The sequence below is a fragment of the Fundulus heteroclitus genome, chromosome 3 (assembly GCF_011125445.2).
Source record: "Fundulus heteroclitus isolate FHET01 chromosome 3, MU-UCD_Fhet_4.1, whole genome shotgun sequence".
Taxonomy (NCBI): domain Eukaryota; kingdom Metazoa; phylum Chordata; class Actinopteri; order Cyprinodontiformes; family Fundulidae; genus Fundulus; species Fundulus heteroclitus.
Genome location: NC_046363.1, coordinates 45219889 through 45243761, shown reverse-complemented (window position 1 = coordinate 45243761; position 23873 = coordinate 45219889). Strand labels below are relative to the sequence as shown.

General features: G+C 39.9%; 1 protein-coding gene across 3 annotated transcripts in view; it reads left to right on the top strand.

The window, feature by feature from the left end:
- Positions 1 to 23873, top strand: part of LOC118562707 — a 275945-nt gene that overhangs the window by 535 nt on the left and 251537 nt on the right. Inside the window, exons 2-19 of one of the 3 annotated variants that reach the window (XM_036135524.1) lie at positions 3417 to 3718; positions 3867 to 3963; positions 4123 to 4154; positions 5990 to 6275; positions 6914 to 6957; positions 7077 to 7356; positions 7439 to 7482; positions 10014 to 10302; positions 10488 to 10532; positions 10940 to 10986; positions 11075 to 11148; positions 12443 to 12657; positions 12754 to 13007; positions 15644 to 15772; positions 15928 to 16060; positions 16805 to 16834; positions 17108 to 17149; positions 17328 to 17592. In XM_036135524.1, the coding sequence (XP_035991417.1) occupies positions 3879 to 3963; positions 4123 to 4154; positions 5990 to 6275; positions 6914 to 6957; positions 7077 to 7356; positions 7439 to 7482; positions 10014 to 10302; positions 10488 to 10532; positions 10940 to 10986; positions 11075 to 11148; positions 12443 to 12657; positions 12754 to 13007; positions 15644 to 15772; positions 15928 to 16060; positions 16805 to 16834; positions 17108 to 17149; positions 17328 to 17578 (2280 nt within the window). In that variant the 5' untranslated portion in view covers positions 3417 to 3718; positions 3867 to 3878 and the 3' untranslated portion in view covers positions 17579 to 17592. Of the gene's footprint in view, positions 1 to 3416; positions 3719 to 3866; positions 3964 to 4122; positions 4155 to 5989; positions 6276 to 6913; positions 6958 to 7076; positions 7357 to 7438; positions 7483 to 10013; positions 10303 to 10487; positions 10533 to 10939; positions 10987 to 11074; positions 11149 to 12442; positions 12658 to 12753; positions 13008 to 15643; positions 15773 to 15927; positions 16061 to 16804; positions 16835 to 17107; positions 17150 to 17327; positions 17593 to 23873 lie in introns of those variants that run through there. The other 2 variants (XM_036135526.1, XM_036135523.1) reach the window with 2 other exon arrangements.

Genomic DNA, 23873 nt, shown 5'->3' with positions numbered 1-23873 from the left:
CCGCCATATTGTATGTGGCAGAAAAAAGTTGAGTTCTGTTATTGTGAACGTGAATCAGAAAAGATGCCTCACTCCTGTGCTGCAATAAATACACACACAGACACACACACACACACATACATATATATATATATATATATATATATATATATATATATATATATATATATATATATATATATATATATATATATATACATGTATACATGTATGTATGTATGTATGTGTGTGTGTTTATGTGTTATGAATATAAGGATAAATGTGTTAAATCTAAACATTGTGGTCTTCATTATTTCATAAACCCGTGTCACATGTGAACCTTTAGGAACAGACTTTTTGGGTGAGTATTAAAGAGGTAAAATTAATAATATGAGGGAAAAAAAGTCCTAAAGTAAAAATAAACTAACAAACACAAAAGTGATAATGTTATGATAAAAACATATGAGAATTAAGGGGGAACATTTCCAGAATAATCACAGTTTGCAGAATTATTTCACTCCTGGAGTAATAGGGCCAGGTTAGATTATTTTAATTATTTTTATTCTTTAGGAGAATAAATTCAGGAGAATGAAGCTAAAGGGATACGAAAATAAACTTGTAATATTACAAAAAAGAAATACTACGAATAAGTATAATCAGAGATTAAAGTCCCTCTGATATTGTTTAAGTGACTGAGTAACTGCCGATTTGCCACATTTAAGATGGCGGACGCTCTGACGCATCGCAGCATAGGCAGAACCCGCCCAATGACGCGTCTACTCTTATATTATGTCTATGGTTGGAAGAACATGTCGCCATCATTTTCATTTGCGTATCTTTACGCCAGAATAAAATGTTTCTGTTATTTCCGTTTCCTGGTTTCTTCCGTGTTAATCAGATTTATTGTAGAGCCGCTGCCGTCCTCCTCCCGCTTCTTTCTGGTTTAAATAAAACCAGCCATGGGTCTCTATTTTTGCGATTTCTCTTGTCAGATCTGTTCTGCTTTATTTTATTTTAATATTTTATTTTTTTCCTTTTTTTTACTTTGACTTTGCCATGATATCACACAAGGAAGCAATGTTTTAGTGTGCCCAGATTCAGGCTGCATCCTTCGAAGTCTCTTTGTTTACGGGCATATAGTTTATAGTAAACTTCTCATTACGTGCTAATTATTATTATTATCCTGCGTCGCCACCATATTGGATGGGTCTCTCCTACTCAAGGCTGGCATAGGACCCAATGAGAGTGAACGCAGAGGGAGCAATTTTGCCCGTATTATTTGCAGTTTACGGTATCAATAACTGGGGAAAGTAGATCATGTGATGAGCATCACTACTTTGTGCTGAGATTGGTTCTGAAGGTGAGTTTTTACTTGATGAGAACAATGCAGAAAACCAACAGACCATAATTTTATGATTAATAATCTTTTATTGCCATATTCAACAATCTAAGGCTCAATCATGTTGCCTAATTAGGTACCCTTGAGCTAAACTAATCTATGCGTTTATTTTTAGTCGAATTGATTACTGCAACGGTGTTTTCACAGGTCTTCCTAAAAAGTGGATCAGGCAGCTGCAGCTGATCCAGAACGCTGCTGCCCACGTCCTCACTAAGACTAAGAACGTAGAGAACATGGACCCGGTTCTAAAGTCCTTACACTGGCTCCCTGTATCTCAGAGAATAGACTTTAAAATCCTTCTGTTAGTCTATAAATCCCTAAATGGCTTAGCACCTAAATTCATCACAGACTTGTTATCAGTGTATCAACTTTCCAGACCACTCAGGTCTTCTGGCTCCAGCCCGCTCTGCATACCTAGAACCAGAACTAAACAAGGTGAAGCATCATTTAGTTCCTATGCTCCGCTTATCTGGAACAAACTTCCAGAAAATTGTAAAGGTGCGGAAAGCCTGAGTTTCTTTAAATCAAGATTAAAAACACATTTGTTCAGGATTGCCTTTAACTGTTCTAGTTAACTGAATCACCACTTCTTTGTTCTAATTTCTATCTACATTTTATTCCTACTTGCTTTTATTCTGTTTTAATTTGCTATATTTTAATCATGTAAAGCACTTTGCATTGTCCCTGTACTGAATTGTGCTATATAAATAAATTTGCCTTGCCTTGGAGCTACAGAGTACAGACACATGCAAGAAGCTGTGCAAAACTGTCCTTTTTCAAGGGTCTTAAGCTCCAGCCCTGGTTGCATGCAGAGTAGTGTAACACGCTGGAATGACCTGGAAACTTTAAAGAACACACTAGGCATTTAAAAAAAGACCCTGTGTATCCATGTGTGCATGCAGAGCACCTAAAAATATGAAGAAATTATTGTTGGTGTGTGTAGAGAAGGCTCAGGCTTGGGCCATAATGTTATACTTATTAATCTGTTATTGCCAATTTTTTCACAATTTCAGCATGAAAGTTCGAATTTATTTAAAAACGTAATAATATGACATAATATGCACTAGCAGGTTTGATTTAATTTGGTTTGATACCTCTCAGGTGCTACAAAAATAATTCAATTGATAGGTTAGTTGGTTGATTAATTACTTTCATTCAATAAACATTTTTTGATTCCCAAAACATGCACTAGTAGTGCATGTAAATAAATTATTCGTAGGTTACTTTATAATGTAAATTATGCTCTCATAGCTATATTGATACATTTTTTTCCCAAATTAGTTAATTCTTAAAACACAGCAGTGAATTACGCAAATATCACTTTGCCAATTCTGAGCTGAGTCTGATATTAGCTTATTAGCCCCAAACAAGCTGTACCACCAGCGCTAGTGATTTAGCTTTTGTCACTTCTGTCTGTCACCTGGAACACGTGTTAGAGCTTTGCACACTTTGCAGCATCCTCTTCCAAGACTTTTCTCTTTTTTATTCTGGCCTTTTCAGCCCATCAGTGACCTTCAGTGACTATCTAGGCATTTAAAGTGAATACAAAACAAAACAACTTAGTTGCTGTCTTATCTTTAGAAAACAAATAATGTGTGTGTGTGTATACTAGTCCCCCACACCGGCCCACAGATGAACCGGTCCATCTGGAGATGGCCCGATCCTCCCGATTACCCAGCACTCCACTGAACAGAGAAGTCTAAGATTAAGTACATTAATATTAAATCTTAAGATTATACTGTATACTTAATAAAATAAAATCCAACTACACTACTTCTTGCTAATGGATACTACAAAAATAAAATTTATCAGTAAAACCTTTAAAGGAACTTCAACGCTAACTCTAACTTTCTGAACTGTTTAAATTCATTTATTTGTAGAAAACAATAAATTAACATTAGATATCTGACTGAAGTATTTCTGCTTTTAACTCACTGTGGAAGTTTGAAATGAATGTGCCAGCTAAATTCTCACCCAAAAACCTTTTTAAAGTTACTATTATGTCACAGAAACGTCTTATCTCCCACTTTATTCATAGATTTTCACTTATCCTGGATAGGGCGGGCCACGAAGGACACACATCTTCAATCTAGGGAGAAGAAGGAAACATTCGTTGGCCTGCTTTCTAAGGAGTTCTCTAATCTGGACAACATCGACGTGACGTAATCGGCCTACAAATCTGGCCTTCGAAGGATGCAGCCTCTGGGTTTGGACACATCCTTTTCCGTCTGTCCGTCCAGTTGATTGATGAAATCTCTACTATTACTGTGACGTGATCATTTGCAGCCATCAAAGCTGAAAACTTACTCCTGGTCTGTGAATATTTTATAACATGAACAGGTGAGGATAGAGCTGCTGCTAGAAACACTGGCTGATCTGAGTCCCAGTGAGCAGAAGGCCTTTAAGACACGTTTTCTGACTAGGACCCTTATGAACTTTGAACGGGTGCATCTGGGGAAGCTGGAGCTAAAGAAAATTGTGTTTTTAGTGGTGCTGACCCATGGAGGTGGCAGAGAAGATTTTAAAGTCCTTTAGGAGGACGGATCAGGGGGAACAGATGGAGGACAGCGGATCCAGAGCCAAAAGTAAGAAATGAAAGACAAAGCATTCACATGAAAAAACAGATTTAACAGAAAAAGTTAACATTGTCCATAATATAACATTAGTAATGCTTGTTTTTTATTTTAACTTTACTGTTTTGCAACATAATTTTTCTTAATTTAAATTCCCACATGTCTCCACAGGAAAACGGTTTGATGAAGAAGAAATATGCAGAGTGAGTAAAGTCAGATGTTTGCGACCCTTCAGAGGAAAGCATCATATAATATTTATTTGGTCGGGTAAAGACCTGGTAAAGTTCTTACCACACATTAACAAAGAATTAAAATGATCCAATGGGGAAGATATTTTTAAGGTTAATTCTTTGCCTACGTCTTTAGATTTTAAGGATGTTAAGGAGGCATAAAGAACAAGCTCTTTTTAAGCTGCTGCTGGCCGTTTCCCCCCTTTGCCCTTTTGTAGTTTTAGGAGCATCGGTCGATTCATACTGGACTTTTTTAGTCCGTCTGCTACGAGACGTTTCCTTCCTCAAGCTTGTTCTTGTTGCGCTGGTGTTTGCCAGGTTTTACAGCCAATGATTCAGAGAAATGTTCTCCAGCCCACAGCACTGAAAGGCGGTGGGAATACCTTAAAGGGCAATTATCATACTTTTAAATCCCTCCTTACACATTCAGATCCTTCAGTTGTGGTCTATGTAAAGTGGAACTGCTTTGGTCTGAGTTCTTTGTCAGTGAAGCTCCACAGAGCGTCTTATACACATTGTGTTGCTGTGACCTTTCACACACTGCCATCTACCATCTACCACAGCAGTCCTTTCCACCCCCTTCAACATCTTTGTAGTTTAATTGCTGAGATACTATTATCTAAAGCAAGAGAAACTTTTTATTCCAAAATTCATTTGAAAAATGTCAGCGAAAGTTGTTTCAATTCAGCCTTACATGTTCAAGCCAGAGTCTGAGCCAAAGCAAGAGAAATCAATGCTGCTATTATCATAATGCTTATTGAAATGGGCACTACGGCCGCGCTCTCAAGAAACTCAAACTCTATGAGATCCAAAATAAAGTCTGTTGATATTTCAGAGTTACCGGCAGCTCGCCACGTTGCCGTCCTTCGTTTCTATACTCAGAAGGAACTGAGGCCTCAGTCAGGTGAAGTCTCTTCATTACTGGCAGAACTTACTAAAGCTTTGATTCTTGAAGTGCTTCACATAAATGAGGAGGACTTTCCCAACTGATGCGGGTACAATCCCACGATCGATACATTTAACCAGGCACGTCAACAAAGTTCTGATGATTTGGGCTGGAGGAGTGACTTTTGTGGGTTATTGCACCCAACAACATGCCTGTGCAAATTCTCAGTTAGCCGCATAATCACAACAGCAAACTAATAGCTGCCATAGTTTAGTCCCCAAGCCGCACATTCCCCATCATTCAGGTTACATCAGCATCTCGTCATGATTCAGGTGACCAAGTCCTCCACTCACACCAAGCAAAAGCTTCTAATGACCCAGGACAGTGGCATTGGGTCACTGATCTGTATCTGACTGAGAATGTACCTCGGAGGATGGACCTCCATGTCCTTAGAAACAGCAGCGCTCCAACTGCAGATTGCTCAGTGCAAGCCGCCAGAACTGACAAAGACTCCTGGATAGGTGTTGAAATGTTTTCAGAAAGATCACACAACCGAACATTTAGACTGGTCCACTGAGGGCTTCCGCATCCTTAAGGTGGGACTACAAAATTGAAGCAACAACTAAACATGGTGGAAAAATGGTGGGACACCCATTACCTTATTTAAGCTCTACGTAAAAGGAAATTCTGAAGCACTGGACAAATATGACCCAAAAAGAATCCAAATATATCTAAAAACGCTTTGGAAGACTAAATTCAACTGTTCAGTACTTCCAGAGACCCCAAGCACACAAAGAGAGGCATTCAATGGCTGAAAAAGTGGATTTTGCATGTTATGTCCCCTTTAAATTTAAATCATTAAAATCATCTAACCATTTTCTAATGACTGCAAAGAAAAAACATTTTCTTTTGATTCTTTTAGGTTTCAGCTGTGGCTGCCTTGAAGGACTTGGTTCTGAAAACACTGACTGATCTGAAAGAGCACGAGTTCCTAAAATTCAAATGGTTCCTGCAGCTGACTCAGTTCCAGAAGGGTCTTCCACAAATCCCATGGAGCGTGATGGAGTTTGCAAACAGGGCAGAGTTAGTGGATATGATGTGGATCACGTGTGGAGATCGGTATCTGCAGGTGACCCACGAGGTTCTGATGGACATGGAACGGTCCGATCTGATAGAAGAACGTCTAGTGGAAAGTTCAAGCTTTAAAGGTAACATAAGCAAACCTGTTAATAATATGTAAATAGGTCAATTAAATTATTACTATTAATTCCCTACAATAATATATTTAGAAAAAATTACTTTTGATCTAGAAGTTTGCAGAAATTAAACAAAATCAGATATTATAGAGAAACAGCGGTTTATTGTATTTAATTTATACATTTTATGTGATTTTTCATTCCAGATGTGATCTTTTAAATATTTTCAGTAATTTTGCACCAGTAAGTCACAGAAAGTGCTATTAAACTCTCACGGTCACATAAATGTCCCGTTGGATGTTTTTAACTTTTAAACCCAGTTTTGAAGTTGAAGCACTGACGCCTGTGGTTCTTCCTTCCTGCTTTGTTTTTGGCTAATTTCAGACCGCGTTGAAGAATCTAGAGAAAGTCCCCCCTTATTTTCTATCACTAATTTTCACTTTGTGCATCGCACCAGTACCCAAAGCATCAAAACAGCCCCACACCATGAAGCTGTCGTGCCAGTACAGCAGCTGTGTTCTTAGTTTCTAAAGCTGCATCTTCAGTCACTGAAACACATTTATTTTAAAACGTGCTTGAATATTTAATTAGCCTGTGCAAACATTTGAATATTAAGACCAAATGACCTGAATCACTAATCTTCCTTCCAGTTGAACCCCTTGTGGAGGATTTTTGGTCTGAACTGAAGCAGGAAGTAAGTAACCAGTTTAACATAACATGACTAAAGCAAAATCTACCGACTTGTTATTTTTTCAGAAGCTTAACTCTTCCTGTCCTTGTGGCGTTAATCTTAAGCACTTTGTTCTTCACCAGGTAAAAGACACAGAGTCTGTTATAAAGCTGCTGCTGGAACAGCTGGCTGATCTGACTTTCCGGGATGTAAAAGCTATCCAGAACATCCTTAGTTGGGATCAGTGGAACGGTCCATATTTAAGTCCCTCATGGAGGCTGCTGGGCATGAAGGCGGGTCTGCGGGAAACCGTGCTTTTGATGGTGCAGACCTACAGCCACAACCCCGTAGACAAGATTGAAGAACTGTTTGCCAAGATGGAGAGGCCCGATCTGGTGTTCAGCCTGACAGAATACGTAGAAAGTAAGAGGATAAATACGTTCAACAGGAAACATTATTTATTCAATATTTAGTGGTGTAAATGTTTTTCTGCTTCTTTCCTTAGAGAAATGCTTTGAGAGGAAATGGAGCTCTGCTCTGATCCAGAAAGTGAGTAATAACCCAGCTTTCATGCTGCAAAAAATCAGAATCAGAAATACTTTAATAATCCCAGAGGGAAATTACAGTTCCAGTACAACCGTTCATCGCATACATCACAAACATTTCGGGAAACGATTGACTGAGGCCTTGCTGCCGAGGACCCTGCCTGACGCGGTTACCATAGGGCGCTGCCTTTAACTCCGTGGAAAGATAGGAGACACATTTGGGGAGGGAGAGGAAAATAAATACATATTTCACACTGTATCCTTTTCCAGGATACAGTGTGAAATATTAAAAAACCTCGCACTAGAAAAGCACATATGACCAGACAAGGGTGAGTGAATGTTTGTTCAGTTTGTCCATGAACGCTAACCAGAGGGCCATTTTCCTTGATATGATGGAAAATTTATCAACCGGCACCACAGTTCTGAATGCATCCACAGATGTCCGCGGGGGAGAAGGGAGCGGGGGGAGCAGTTCTGGGCCCTCCCGCCATAACATCCAGGGGAGTTTTAGAAAAGTAGGGAAACCTAATCTAAACACACTATTTGTTTTGAGAACAAGCTGCACCAACTTTTCCGTCAGCTTTAAAGTCCTTTGTCACTGGCTCCACATCTCTAATCCAATATTCCAAATTTATTGGGCTTTTTTCCGCGTTTCACATCCAAATTTTATCCCATCTCACCTCTGAGTTCAACCACTGAAGCCAGTCTGCGTTCCATCACATCTATCTTACGGCTCTGCTCCTCCAACTTATGGTTCTGCTTGTTCACGGCCTTAGTGATCGCATCATATGCGGCCGGCAGCCTGATCGAGACCATAATTGCTACCGACATTTGTTGGTACAAATCCTCCGAATCCAAATAGAAGAAATCCGAGTATCATGAATCCAAACATGTATACGTCTTCCACGTCCTTGACTGACAAAATCGAAAAACACACCATTTTCCACCTGTTCCAAGAATCTAGGGTGTATCCCACGTAATGTGTCCCATCAGGACAGGATAGGACCCCTTTTCCCTGCCTTCTCGTTGAAGAAATTTGATCAATAGCATTGAGAGACCAGCTGACCAGATCCATAGTTTCCAGAGTTTGGATGATATGAAGAGAGAGCTCAGAAAGACAAGATACAGCAGCAGCAGGGGGGGGGGGGGGGGGGTGTGTGACCTTCTCTGCTGAGAGACAGAACAGAAAAGCCTGAATAATAAAATTCAAATTTAGCATACATGACTTTCACTGAAAGGAATTAGATTGGATTTAGATTTATTTCTAAATTAATTAATTTTCAGGCTGGATACCAGATATAAATGTGAACTCTAAATTAAAATCTGGTTTCAGCTCTTCTTGTGTATCATGTTTTTAAATACTTTCTTTTCACATTGAAAGCAAACAGTTGCATTCTATATAAAGTGGAGGTGTAGTTTTGGTCTGAATTCCTCGTTATTGTTGCCACACAGCCCGTATTTTACCCCTGGTCTGAGGCGTGTCTGGGAGCAACCTGTTTTGGTACTGTCTCTTTAAATCTAAAGGATGCACTCAACACTTTCTCCCCCTTCAGGGCGCAGTTGGTTCCATTCCACCCTGTTCAGCCATTTTTGTAGTCTGCTGCTGGATGGCGTAATGAATTGTGTAGTTTAAAACACCCAACAACCAAAACATTTTCTCTTTCCCACTTGTAGCTCTGACATCCCTCAGGCTGGAACAAGACATTTCTCTGAGAAAAAAAATGGTGGATTTGTTAAATTGATTGACCTCATTTAGCAGCTCTGCAGCAAATACTGTAACGTAATTGTTAAAACAAATACGTAATAGAAAACAGACAAAACTCAATGAATAATTGAAAAATATGACACAACCAGAATATAAAGATATCTACGCAGACACCAAGATGGATTAAAGTGGAATTTGCAGGATATGTCCCCTTTAAAGAGCCAAGAAGAGAAACGTTCAATGTTGATTTTAAACATATTTGGCAATTTGCGAAAGATACTCAGTAAAAATAAATAATGTGACTCATAACCCTAAAACTCCAAATATTTTGTTTTGTATTCACTTTTAATCCAATATTTCTGAGACCTCTACCTCTTCAACAAAGTCAATATTTTTCTGAAAATTCACAACATACAATTTAATATATTTTACACACCCTATATAAAAATGCATAAAACATGAAGAAAAAGTATTTTTTGGTCTTACGTATCAAAAATGATACAAAGAAATTTTGAAAGCCTGTTGTTTTCTTTGTTTAAAGGAACAATATAAGATTTTCTTTTTTTAATGTGAAGATTCCTCACAATTACATAGTTTAGGCTTTAAAGGTTTAAAAAGAGATCATATGCATGTAGAATGATCTGAAAAATTTTATGAAAGATGTCAAAAGTCCCAATGAGGTTAACCAATGCAAAGGATCATTCTATAAAAATATATATTTTTAGAGAAAACCAAACAAGTTCCTTTTACCAGATGGATTAATGTGTTGCATTATTGTTCTTGTTTTGGAGAATTTATTAAATACTTCATAATTGTCCTTAATATTCCAGGTGGCAATAATGGCAGTTGTCAAAAAGCTGCTTTTGGAAACCTTCAGCTGTCTGAATAGGTCCGAGTTTCAAGTATTTAAGAAACTCCTGCAGCGGATGGTTTATCAGGAGCGTATGTCAGAAATAACGGGTTGGAGCGTGACAGAAATTAAAAGCAAAAGAGATCTGGTGGATGTGATGGTGGAGGAGCTGGGGCCGAGGGCTGTGGAGGAAACCAGGAAAGTCTTTATGGATATGAACAGAACCAATCTGCTAAGGATGGTTCCACAGACCAGCTCTGGGATCAAAGGTGAGGAGCTTCTCTACTCCTGGGTCCTTCAGGATGTTTATCCTCATAAAAATCTATTTGGAACAAGTAAAGAACAGTAAACTCAGACACTCAAAAAGTGACGATTCTTCTAAAAAAGCCTTCATTTAAACATGGCCAAATGGCTAAAAAATGTCAACGTGTTTCATCTCTTTGGCCTTCATCAGGGCAAACTCGAGATGACTGCGAGGGACCTGAATTTAAACCTGATGGTAAGTCCGATGTTCAGAGAGGGCTGGTTCAGTGTCACCTGGTGATATAACCCATATCTGATCAAGTACATAAGGAATATACATAAGAAAAGTAGGTAAAGCATTAAAATGAGGCATTTATAACTTTATATTCATAACATAAAAGCATTCAAGATTTATTTAAACCCGTTGGTAAGTCTGAGCATGTGACTACCAACAGGTTTAAAAACAGGTCCCTGGCAGGCATCATTAAATGTTCTGTTTCAAGGGGAAGAATATGTCCAACTTTGAGCAGCAGTTAAAAAATAAGATAAAAATGTGTTTATCTTTAGCTGTCAGTCATATTAAATAAATCTCTTTTCTGTCAGAACAGAGAACGTTCTGATCGCCTTAATGATTTTAATGCTGCAACCTTACTGTGTTTCCAGAAGAACTTTCACCAAGTTTGGATCTGGTGGATTGTAAAAGTGCCAAGGTAATGGATCCATTTTATGGTCCTGGTCTTTACTTTGTTTAATCTAAGTAATGTGTAAAAAAGCAACCTCTGGAATGATGCCCTGCAGCAGGACTCCTGGAGCTGGACCAAAGTTGACCCTGAGGAGGACTGGACATCTCCAGACGAAGCTCCAACCTACCGGTAAAACCCAAGAAGAGCAGGGGGCTCATGTACGAAGCTTGCGTACGCCAAAAAGATGCTTAACATCCAACTTGGCATGTGCAAAAATCAGTGTTGCATAAAAGTCTGCTTTAATCCATGCATACTTTTGACCTGCCTTGGTGCGCAGCAGTGGTGCAGTGGTAGCACACGCGGCTGATGTATGGAGTTCTTAAAGCTTAAGGTTCCACACGGAAATGAGAAGTGCGGACACAACGTCTGCAGTATTTCCCCAAGGCTCACACTGACTATGGCGCAGGTTACAGTTTCAATCCAGTGTGGGGTTGCAGCACACCCACACTTCCACTGCTCCTTTGGCTGTGGCTCTGGCTGCTGAAAGGGCGTTAATGAGAACAGAAGCTAACATGTTCTTTCTGTTGTTATCCTTTATAAATGATTAAATAACAGCTATGTTTTTTTGTCTTTAAGGGCAAAACGCTAGTTAAATAACTTTGCAAATAAATGCTAAATAAATTAGCATGACCACTGATCGCGCTAACATCAATAATACGTTTAATGTATTAAATTAAATTATGAATGGAAACTTTAATTTATTAACCTGTCAGAATTCACCATGAAGGCCAGGGTGTCGGTCCTTGAGATGTTTGACCAAGTTTTATTTGGCCAAACACTTTAAAGGTCTGTTTCTACACAGGCTTGTCAAGATCTTTGAGTTTCTCTTCTTCGCTTGCCTGGTATGCTAAAATATTTGGTATCGATGCCATGCCAAATTAGTATTGTATCGGGATACAGCGTTTGAGTATCGATACTTTTCAAAGTACCAATCTTTTTGACAACCCTAGTTACAGCCTACTTGAGCTCAAGGCAGCAGCTGCACCTCCTTTTGAGTTTAATATTGTAGAACAGGATGGGTTTGATGAGAAAAACATTATATTTTCAGCCAGTTTCTTAAGTGAATCACTGATGTCTGATGCAGCACTGATGGTTATTTGGACGCGTGGCAGCGGGTGACTTTCGGCTATTTTTACTGATTTCCAGATGTAATTGGGGCGGCCCTGCAGGTACATCCAATTCCACGCACCATAGGATATATCAAGGCAATACTGACCCATCTGCGCAGTTTTGTACATCTGAATTCAGGATTTTTCCCTACCGCCAACCTTTAGTATAAGGTCTGGTCTTCTGTACATAAAGCTCCGGCTGTGCAGAACCTACAGCTCACTTTGTGTTTTACACAAAACTGTTTCCCTGATGTTTAATTTTTTAACAATAAACCATCTTCTCACATAAATAACTCAAACTTCTTTAATTTCAGCCTCCGGTCTGAAGCGGGCCACTTTGAGTGTCGGGTCTCTGGTCTGCGTTGGGTCTGTGAGGAAAAGGTCAACTTTCGGTACCGGTTCTGCTCCTGGAACGGACACATGCTGAGGATGGAAGGCAGAGGATACCGGCCTGCAGGTCCGTTAATGGACATCACCGTCTTCAGTGGGAAGATGATGGAGGTGCAGCTGCCCCACTGGGTCTGCATCGGTAGGAGCAAGGAAATATATTCTAATTTATTTATAGTTGGTGTTTTCAGGGCTGATTCAGATGTTTATCCATGAGCTTCTTGTTCTGCTGTTACAGATGGTGTTCCTCAGTTACTGGAGAACTTTGCAGTCCTACATGTGAATGACTGCGGAGATGTTTTGGAAAAAGTGACCGGGGTCACAGCGACGCATGTCAGAATAAGAGATCCTGTTTTCTCCTTGTTAGCAGCTCTGATAAATTATTTTTTCCCTCCAAAAATCACCTGCAACACATTGATTTACTATCAGCCCAAGACGCCGTTCCTCAAACTGCACATCTACCTGATCCCACTGGACCCTGCACTGAAACTGGTGACTCTTCTTATTTTCATCATTACATCCTTCATTTAAACACAATTAATGTCCTTTTGAGAATGAAGTTTCTCCTTTCAACAGAAAGCAGAACAAGTGGGCAGCAGAACTTACTGATATTCAGCATCATTATTGACACAGTTTGTTCCTACTTAGATTTAAATAATTAAAGATATATGGAGGCCTTAGTCCTCGCCGCGGTTGATCCAGGTTAGAATCCGACCCGCGGTCCTTTGCCGCATGTCTCTCCCCCTCTTCCAGTCAGCCTACTGTCACAGAAAGCAAGCCACTAGAGCCGAAAAAAGTCACAAAAAAAAAAAAAAATCCAACAAAGTTCAAGTTTGGAGGAAAGCATTTCATTGGACAGCAGTTTGAAATAGTATCAAAAGCTTATAAGCAAAAGGTCATAAATACTGAAAAGAAGCAGAGTTGAAAGCACTAAGACAAGACAAATTTATCTGTATTGATAATTGTAGTGATTTATCTGTATTGATAGACAATGGAAAGTGCTTTACGTAATTAAAATGTAGCAAAATAAAAACTGAATACAAGCAAGTTGGAATTAAATGAAGAAACAAAATAAAAATGGGAAAATAGAAACTAAAAGCAAATATTTAAAACATTTGGACTACAAACTTGAACTAACGCTGTTTCAGTAAAACAGTTTAACTAGAACAGTCAAAGAAAAAGAAAAGTCTGTGATGTATTTAGGTGCTAATTCAGGGATTTATAGACTAACAGAAGGATTTTAAAGTCTATTCTCTGAGATCCAGGGAGCCATGGAAGGACTTCAGAACCGGGTCCATGTTCTCTACGTTCTTAGTCTTAGTGGAAGGACTTCAGAACCGGGTCCATGTTCTCTACGTTCTTAGTCTTAGTGAGGACTTCAGAACCGGGTCCATGTTCTCTACGTTCTTAGTCTTAGTGAGGACTTCAGAACCGGGTCCATGTTCTCTACGTTCTTAGTCTTAGTGAGGACGCGGGCAGCAGGTTCTGGAACAGCTGCAGTTGTCTGATCCACTTTGGAGAGACTGCTGAGACATCAGTCCTTTAATCCTGGAAATGTTCTCCAGGTTCTAGAAGGTCCACTTTGTAATTGTCTTTAGATGGAGGTTCAGGTCTGAGTCCATCACTACTCCCAGATTTCAGGCCTGATCAGTGGTTTTTAGCTGAAGCGGCTGAAGCTGTGAGCTAACTCTTGAGCATGTAGATATTGAAGAGGAGGGGACCCAGGATGGAACCTTGGGGAACCCCACATGTGATTTTTGTTGTCTTTGATGTAAAGTTACCTGCTGATACAAAAAAGTCCTTTAAGTAGGATTTAAACCAGTGGAGAGCTGTAGCAGAGAGGCCGACCCAGTTTTCCAGACGTTCTAACAGGATGGAGTGATCAACAGTATCAATGCTGCACTGAGGTCCACCAGAACCAGCACGGTGGTTCTTCCACAGTCTGTATTTATATGGATGTCATTAAACACCTTGATAAGGGCGGTTTCTGTACTGTGGTGAGGAAGCCAGACTGGAGAACATCAAAGCGGCTGGTCGTTGTTAAGAAGGTGTTTAATTGTTGAAACTCAGATTTTTCTATAATCTACTGATAAAGGAGGTTTGAGATGGGCCTGAAGTTCTGGAGTAGAAGTTTGTCTAAATTGTTCTTTTTCAGCAGTGGTTTGATAATTGCTGTTTTTAGGGACTGGAGGAAAACTCCTGACAGAAGGGACGTGTTTATTATCTGAGTCAGATCAGATGCTATGACAGGTAAAACTTTCTTAAGGAAAACTGTGGGTAGAACATCAAGGCAGCAGGAGGAGGAACTTAGCTGCTGAATGATCTGCTCTAAGCTTTTGTGGTTTATTTGGCTGAATTGGGACATTTTGTCAAGATCAGTTCTTGTTGGATACAGCTTTGGTTCTGGAGTTGATATGGAAGTACAAACTGATCCTCTAATCTTTAGGATGTTCTCAGTAAAGAAGTTAGCAAATTCATTGCAGGCCTTGGTTAAGGTTAGGGATAGAGTCTCAATTTACTACTTGTGAAGTTTCTACAAATTCTTGAATGGAAATTGCTTGACTATGTTGTCAAGGCTGCAGCTATCCATGTTGCTGGGGCACCTTGTCCTTCCACTCAACTTTCTGTGAACATGGTTGGATGCATCCCTCTGTGGACCGTCTGGTCAGCCGTCCCATGATTCTGTGGTCCAGAATTAGAATGTGACAATATTAATAATAATAATCTTTTCTTACTGGCATAAATTTAATAATCCAGCCCGAGCTTTGTCCTTCCAGTACAGCTTGGTGGCGCTGTGTTTATCCCCAGTTCTTTCATTAAACGTCCTATCTAAGCTAACTCAGCACCATATGATGAGGTTTGCTTGACCATCCTGTAATAATCAGGCAGATCAGATGAAGACCTTCATATAGAGTCCTGCAGCTCAAAGTACGCCTCCTTGATTCAGAGCAGAAAGAAATAACTGAATTAAGACGTTTCAGACGTATTTTAACTGGATGAAGGCAGTTTATTAGCTTCTCTTACTGAGAGAGAGGACTCTCTCATGATTTGTAATTTATTTCTTCAGTTTTCTTTGTCTTCAGTTGATAAAATCCAGGAGAAACATCTCGACTGTTTGCTGTTCACAGTCAATCCACAGAGAAGAAACCTCTCTTGGGTATGAAGTCATCAAGAAGCCGCGGCCAGACACGCCTCTGAAGATGGACCGTGTCTTCGCTCTCAAAGCTACCGTAGAGACCGCCAAAATTCAGCCGCCGGTACTGTTTGGACTCATCTGGAGAAACTGGGTTTTCAGTCTGAATCTCAGGGAAAGACTAACAGACTGATTCTAACTGTTTAGTCCCAGTCTGACGTTACGGCCTGGGAACCTTTTCGTCTTTGTACGTCAGACTGACTTCATGTCGTTTCACAGGAAATGACTCTGAGGCACGACAGCCAGGACCCGAACTTCTACGAGGTTTTCATTCAGAATCCAGACAGAAACTTCAACCTTGAGCTGCTGCAGACTTGTTCAGAAAAGGTTTGGCACTGCGAGATCCGGAAAGGTCAGTTTATGCCTTAATGATCCCATCTTTCCATTTCCACTCAGATATCTCCTGATGAGCATCAATCGTTCAGCTCATTATCGATCTATCGTTTGTACCCACTTATCCGTGAAGGGTCCTGGGGGGTGGGGGGGGGGGGGGGGGGCTGGTGTAATAGATGGGGTCCAGGATGGGGAGGAAATATACCTAGAGGAGGAAAGACATCAGACATGTTTGTAGCGCGTCAGCGCAGCAAAGCAACATACACGCATCCTGCACCTAGGCTAGCTTTTCATTTTATTTGGTCAATAAATTTACACTAGAAGCATAATATACACGTATTTACACTATGCAACGCCTAAATCAGATTGAACTTCTAATTTTGCGCATATATGCTCCTGTTTGGCAGGGAACAAACGGAAAAAACAGCATCCTGTGTCAAAGTTCACTTCTGAAATTATCCCAAAATAATAGTCGAGTCTCAGTTTATCAACAAGGTGTTAGAAGTTGCACCGCTTACGTTACGCACCCGGTGTATTTACTGCTTAATTTAACGGTCACGTAGCGTAAAACGCACGCTGTACGCACGTATTATGCTTCTAGTATAAATTCATTTACTGATTAAAATGAAAAGCTAACCCAAGCGTAGGATATGCGTTTGGCGCTTTGCTGCTACATCTCTGCTGTATTTCCTCCTTAATGATAAATATAGAGTGGCGGTAATGAAACTGAATGTAAAACATTACGATTGTTTTTGTTTTTTAGATGATCATCCCAAGTCTGGTTCCTTTGAAGGTAAGATGCTTCATTTATTTGGGAAAAATGGGATTTAAGGAATCTGATGATAAAAGATAAAACAATTTTAAAAATGTATAATCCCCATAAGTAAATCATCCAGCATGCAACTTCTATAAAATCACAATAACTAGCTGGAAACACAGAGTCCAGTATGATGGTACGAATAAGAAGGGAAGCCTTTGGTTGGATCCTGCTGGACGTTTTATCCTCATTAAAGCTGAATTAAAACTATTTTACTGAAATATTTCTGTTCCTCTCACTTTGTGTCAGCAGGAGGCGCTCCAACAGAAGCTGCTGCTGTGAAGACAGAAGGTATGAAGTGACAGAAAGTTACTGAGAGTTAAAAAATCATTCTTCTGCACGTCGTTAACATTAGAGACACATAAGTGGCAGGAGGTCCAATCAGAGCTTTCTCTATGGATGAAATGTTTTCATTTTCAGGCTTTCCATCAGGATGAAATCAGCTTTTGTCTCAATTCTTTCTCCACAGGGGAGCACTTTGTGGACAGACACAGAGAAGAGTTGATCCAAAGAGTCACCAACATTGCACCCATCTTAGACGGACTTTTACAGAAGAAAGTTATCCTGCAGGAAACTTATAACCAAATATTGCGTCTGCAGACCACTCAGTCTCAGATGAGGGAGATCTTCATCTGCCTGAGAGCTGGTGATGCCTGCAAAGACATTTTCTTCTCCATCCTTCAGGAGAAAGAGGGATTCGTCATCGATAACCTCACCTGACTGAAGGAACCGATGAGGGGAACCATGGACGGTTCTAAGGGTGGCCCAGAGGGGTCCTGGTTCCTGCTGACGTGACGTTCCTTATTTACAGATCAGTAAAAACCAAAACATTCAACCTTTTACCTTTGATCATCACATGCACATGCAGTGATCTGTTTTCAGACTTTGTTTAAACTCAATGAAACATTTTGATTAAACAAGAATTTCCCTTTGGAAATAAATGTGTAATAATTATTGTTGCTGTTAGTTTTTCAGTCATATTATGTTTTGTATGTGAGAAGTTTGATTTATTTTAGCTCCTACTTGATGTGAAGCAGATTTTTCAGCAGAAACTGAGAAATTTCTTTAACAGGAACCACGCTGAAAGATGTTGGCCGGGCGGGTCTAAAGCTTGCAGAGTTTCTGCCTCTCAATCCATGAGGACTTGAATTTGGCCTTAGCCAATCCTGTTTCACTGTGATGTAATGTTTATTTTTTTTGTCAGGAATAAAGTCCTTCTTAAAGTTGGTTTTGTAATATTTGATTAATATACGTTCTAGGAATACATTTAATTTCTGGATTATCACAAGTCAAACATTATGCAATGGATGACGTATTATGATCAAAATATCATCTCTGAACAAAGCAAAACTGACATAATTGACAAACTATATTCATATGAAGTTACCCCTTGACTATTACAGTATGGTTTCAAATAAAAGTCATCTTACAGCACAGAGAAAGTTAAAAGTATGAATACTTTCTTCATATAAACTTTATATATATATAAATAGACTGAATTTGTGCCCCCATGGTTGCGTCTCTGTGTTTTCCTGTGATGGACCGCTGAACTGTTGAGGGTCAGCCATGCTTCTTGCTTAATAACCAATGTAGACAGACCCCCCCCCCCCCCCATTTAAAAACACTTGATCTGCTCCAACGTCCACCTTGGGAAGATCAGCCATGTGAGATATTCTCGTTTTAGGAATAATATTTCTCTCTAGAATAAAATACATCAGATCATCCTCTCAAAGTGAAATATAATGTATATTATATTCATAGGGACGTGACCAAAAACCCAACAGCTCCATCTGAGACTACGGGTTAAAGGTTGAAGATCATGAATGGACAGTTAGAAAAAGACAGGTCTGACTACATCTGGTAATTAATAAACTGACGTGTTCTCCAATTCCGATCTGATGTGAAAGTGTAAAAATCCACAGCATAATGTTCACTGGAGCCTCTTTAAAGCTTTTGAGCCGTGAAGCTTTAAATTTCCTGCTCAGTGTTTCTGTTAACTCGACTCCTCTGTGAGAATCCTGACCTGATTCTGTGACAATAAGATACTGACTCCTCGCTGCTCTTCACTGCAACCCTTTAAAAAAATCCCAGATCCTGTTTTTTACAGACCAGTAACAGCCAATCAGGACGAAGCTGAGCTCTCTGAAAAGGTGAACAGTCTCACTAAATCTGGTACTTCGCCTTTCTATGTTGTTAAAAAATGTATTCATTAAATGTTTGTTCACTAACAAACTTAAAAATTAATCAATATTTTTTACATTTTAGTTGCAGTGAAGGACAGCAGGAAATGTGACAAACAGTTCTTCTGCTTTCAGCTCCAGGATTGTGACGTGGAGCGACTGCTGTTGCTTTTTTTATTAGCACTCATTAATAGAAAAATAACAGCTTTTGTGTTTTAAACTGTAGAGGTTTCTGTTTTCTCCTCAGTGAAAGGTTATGTGGAGGAACATCTGTCACTATTCTGCTGTTGGGTTCTCTTCTTTCCTTTTTGAACCAATGTTTGCTCAGATCTTCAGGTTTTATTTAGCCTGTCTTGAGTTTCCTGAACTCTGCTTCAGTTTTCTTTCGTTCTGCTGTTGCCTCCCATTAGGTCTTAAAATACTGATGATCGTTACGTTACTCACAAGTATTCAAATCCATTCAACTTTTTCACATCTTGTCATGTTGCAGTCACACATTTCTGGGTTTTTCTTCACAAATGAAAGCACGGTAGTTAAGAAACGTTGGTGAAACGTTTTTACAGCATTTCACCAATGAAATTCTGAAAAGTGAAGCATGTGGGTATATTCACCCTCTTTTATTAGGATATCCCTATCATCCAAAAACTACCCTCCTGGAGATCCAAACATTAACTGGTGGTGGCAGCATGATGCTGTGGGGAGGCATGTCTTCCGTAGAGACCAGAATATAGATGGAGCTAAATCCAGGACAGCCCTGGAAGAAAGCTGAAGGTCACAGAATGTTCATGAGTTAGGATGGCCCAGTCAAAGTCCAGATCCAAATCTAGCAGACTGTGGTCTTGAAAACTGATTCTGACAGAAAATCTCTGACTGCTGGTTTCGTTCTGCCGTAACTGTGAAATGTGGTTCCACAAAGTTTTGATTAAATACAAACACCCGATATAAAAAGTTGAGAACCCTGCAGCATATTTGTTTCGCCCTGCAGCGAAGTACTGCTTTGTCCCACATTCAGCTAAAATCCCAACAAAATCACTTTTTTCCTGTCTTTCTACAACTTATTTCAAGTTCAGTGATCATTTTTACAGACAGAAGCATGGTTGTGCCATGGGATCTCCAGTGTCACCAGTTGTAGCCGATCTTTACATGGAAGAAATGGAAAAGAGAGCTTTGGGAACCTTCAGAGGAACACCACCAAGCCACTGGTTTAGATATGTGGATGTCACCTTTGTCAAAATCCAGTTAAAAGAAGTGGAAGCTTTCACAAGACACATCAACTCGGTGAACAACAACATCAAGTTTACCAGAGAGGATGCCAACGACAACAAGCTACCTTTTCTCCACTGTTTGGTGAACTTGGAAGGAGATGGAAACCTCAACATTGAAGTGTTTTGGAAACCCACTCACACAGACCAACATCTTCTTTTTGACTCACACCACCCACTGGAGCACAAACTTTGGGTCATCAGAACCTTACAACACCGGGCCGAGCAGGTCCCGACTAAAACAGAAGGGAAGCACAAGGAACAGAAACACGTCAAAGACGCCCTCCAAACCTGTGGCTACCCTAACTGGGCTTTTGTCAAATCAGCAAGAAAATCCAAAAGACCCACTGCAGAACATAATGGTGAGAAGAATAAACGCAGAAACATTGTCATCCCATATGTTGCTGGAGTCTATGAGAAACTCAGGAGGATTTTCTCCAAACACAAAATCCCACAACATTTCAAAGCAAACAGGACCCTCAGACAGAGGCTGGTCCATCCTGAGGACAAAACCCCCAAACCTAAGATGAGTGGAGTGGTGTCTGCAGTTCAGTCAGTGAGGAATGTTCTGATCTTTATGATGGAGAAACCAAACAACCTCTCCACAGACGCATGGCTTAACACAGGAGAGCTACCTCCTCAGATTCTGCTGTCCACCTGCACCTAAAGGACAAAGGACACTCTGTGAGGACCAACATGTTCACATTTTGGACAAAGAAGACAGATGGTTTGAAAGGGGTGTGAAGGAAGCCATCTACGTTAAGAGAGAAAAACCAACCTTAAACAGGGGAGGAGGCCTCAGGTTCCAACTCTCAAAAACTTACAACACAGCTATAGGGTTAATTCCGGTCAATCATCACCTTAACTCTCACCATCATTCGGGTGATCTAAACATTGTTCCTTTAAGCCAAGCCAATAACAACCCTGACGACTCCTCGTTACAGAGGAGTGGACCCGTTTCGGTTCAATCTGCAGGCTTAATGGCTTTAACGACCGCCCATTACTAAGAGGTGGACCTGTTTTGGTTGAATCTGCATGTTATCTAAGCCATTACAGGCCTTTGTTGGGCAGTAGTATAAAGCTTGTTATTCCACATTTCTCCAGATTTTTTGAATTGAGAAAGCTTCCTGGAGAGGAAGCGAAACGTCTTTAACAACGAAAAACAAGTCCAGTTGCTTTGTTTTTTACTTTTTTTGGAATGACCATGACCTGGATGAATCTTCACCAGCAGTTGTAGCTGTAGTTTAATGGTAATACCTTTTTGAGGTACCTGCAGGTTTCTGGTGTTCCTGCTCAGATTCTGTAGTTTTAGTTTGACTCTTCGTGTCTCGTCTTGTTTCCTGACAATGATTGATGGTCTTCTCTCTGCTGCATTGGGTTTGGTTTTACTTTCAAGTTATTTGTTGCTGTCATCAACCTGCTACCCGCTAACAAGTCTCCATCTTTGGTTTTCAGGTAAATCAAAGTCTATATGATAATGGAAAGATCAATGCAGATCTAGGTGAAAGTAACTCAGTGGCCTTAAAAACAGATGGAAACAGCCACCCAGAGACAGCCTGAATCAACTATGAACTGGACTGAAGATGGATCGCTGCTTGATTAACAGAGGGGTGAAATAAATCCTTTTAGCTGATGATATAATTAAGTGATGCATCCAAAACATCTGTCCATGTTCTTAAGATACTATAAAATACTATCTTATGAGCAGAAATCAGTCTCTGTCAATGAAGGCAAGCATGGCTGACTAAAGAACAATTTGAAGGACCACTTTGTTTTAGAACAGCCCTTCTGCTCCTCTAATTCAGTCAGAATGACAGAGAAATATTAGCCCAGTATCTCAATAACGGCTCGTTTGGACTAGTTAAGTCTGATATATTCATTGCCAACATGGCTGCCGGTGGCTGAGGACCCAAGCAGAGGCAGGATGTAGGCAGAATCAAACATGAAGAAAAAAGCAGAACTAACAAAGTAATGCAAAAAGCAGGAACAAATTTTAAGGAATCATGATGTTTAGATATTGTGTTTGACCAGTTTTTGTCTTCAGACTTCTCCAGTGAAACAGATCTTTGTGTTTTACCCGTCTAAATAAAAAAAGAATCACTGGTTTAAATTAATTCCTGCAGAAAGATCTTTAACTGAAGCTAATAGAAGAACAAACAGGGCTGTCGGTCATCACCTCTTGACTGCTGGCATCTGCTGGAACTAATTTCTTTATTTTGGAGTCGACCTTTAAGGCCCTCCAAGTCAAGTTTTGTGGAGTTGTTGGACCCAGGTGTTCACAAAGATGGCCAGGCTCATGGTGATTTGGAACATTTTATTAAACTACTGATAAATGTGTAAAACACACAGAAGATGAAAATGGAGAAACTCAGCTGTTGATAACACACAGAGGCGAGGCTGAGATCTGACAAAGTGTGAAAAGCTCCTAACAGCTTTTAGCTGCTGGGGAGGTGATCAGTGATGCAAGGAGTCTGATCTGCAGGAAGCACTGGGGATGGATTGTTGTGTAAAAGGATTGTTTAAGGAACCATAAAAAGAAACATAAATACAGGAAGAACAACAAGAACCAAGACTAGAACTAAGAAAACTCTAAGAAAACAGATATTTATGGAAGAAAACTTGATAAAGATGAAACTAAACTTAAAGTGTGACATCATGAGTCTGATTTAAATCCTGTTGGATCTAATTATCTATTCAAGTTATTTTTTCAAAGAAGATGAAGGCTTTTCTAAGATTCTCTTCATTGGTTTTTATGTTTATTAATTAGTGTAATGTTGTTATTATTCGTGCTTCCATTTGTCCCTCTCTGTAACAGTCTTTCAGCATTTTTCACATTAGTCATAAAATATGTTTCCCACAAAGACAGCTGTGTTAATACTGCGAGGAACATGTAGTTTTGTTAGTTTCTAGTGTAAAAACCAATCCTGCTGCTGAGATTGAGAGGCGGCTGAAGGATTAGAGTCACAGAAAAACTAGAGGAAGGCTTTCTGACTGGAACGACCATAACTTAGTTAACGTACGGCAGAGGACGCAGCATCCTGATTGGTGACTCTGTCCACATTTATTCCAGCTCTTCTGAGACCCTGAGTTGGATGAGAGGACACTATTTTTATACTTGAAGCTGAAATTCCTTTTGGATGCAGCAGCTTTAAGGTTTTTATTTATGAACAAATCACGGGTTGTTTGTTGCCCCTCCTACCTTCCCCGCCTCTAAAACAGGTGAGCTTCTGACGCGTTTCAGCTAGCAGCTCACCTGGGTCAAAGTCCAAGTGGGTTGTGTTCACCTGCTGGGAGGAAAGATGTCTTCTTCAAAACCTTCTCCTGTTAGAACGGCTGTAAGTTTTCTTTTTTTATACTAAAATTTTGCCTTTTGATAAAGTTTTCTAGGGGATTCTCCTCTGATGTTTGGAAAACATCTTAAGGTCTTTAATTTCTGTTTGGATACAAAAATCCAGGATCCCTGGATTACTGATTGATCACAGTAAAAGATAGACGCCTACCTGTGAGTAAAACTAGCTGTATTTCATGCAGGTGATGAATCCAGTTTTTAGTTCTGATGGATCAGAAACGGTT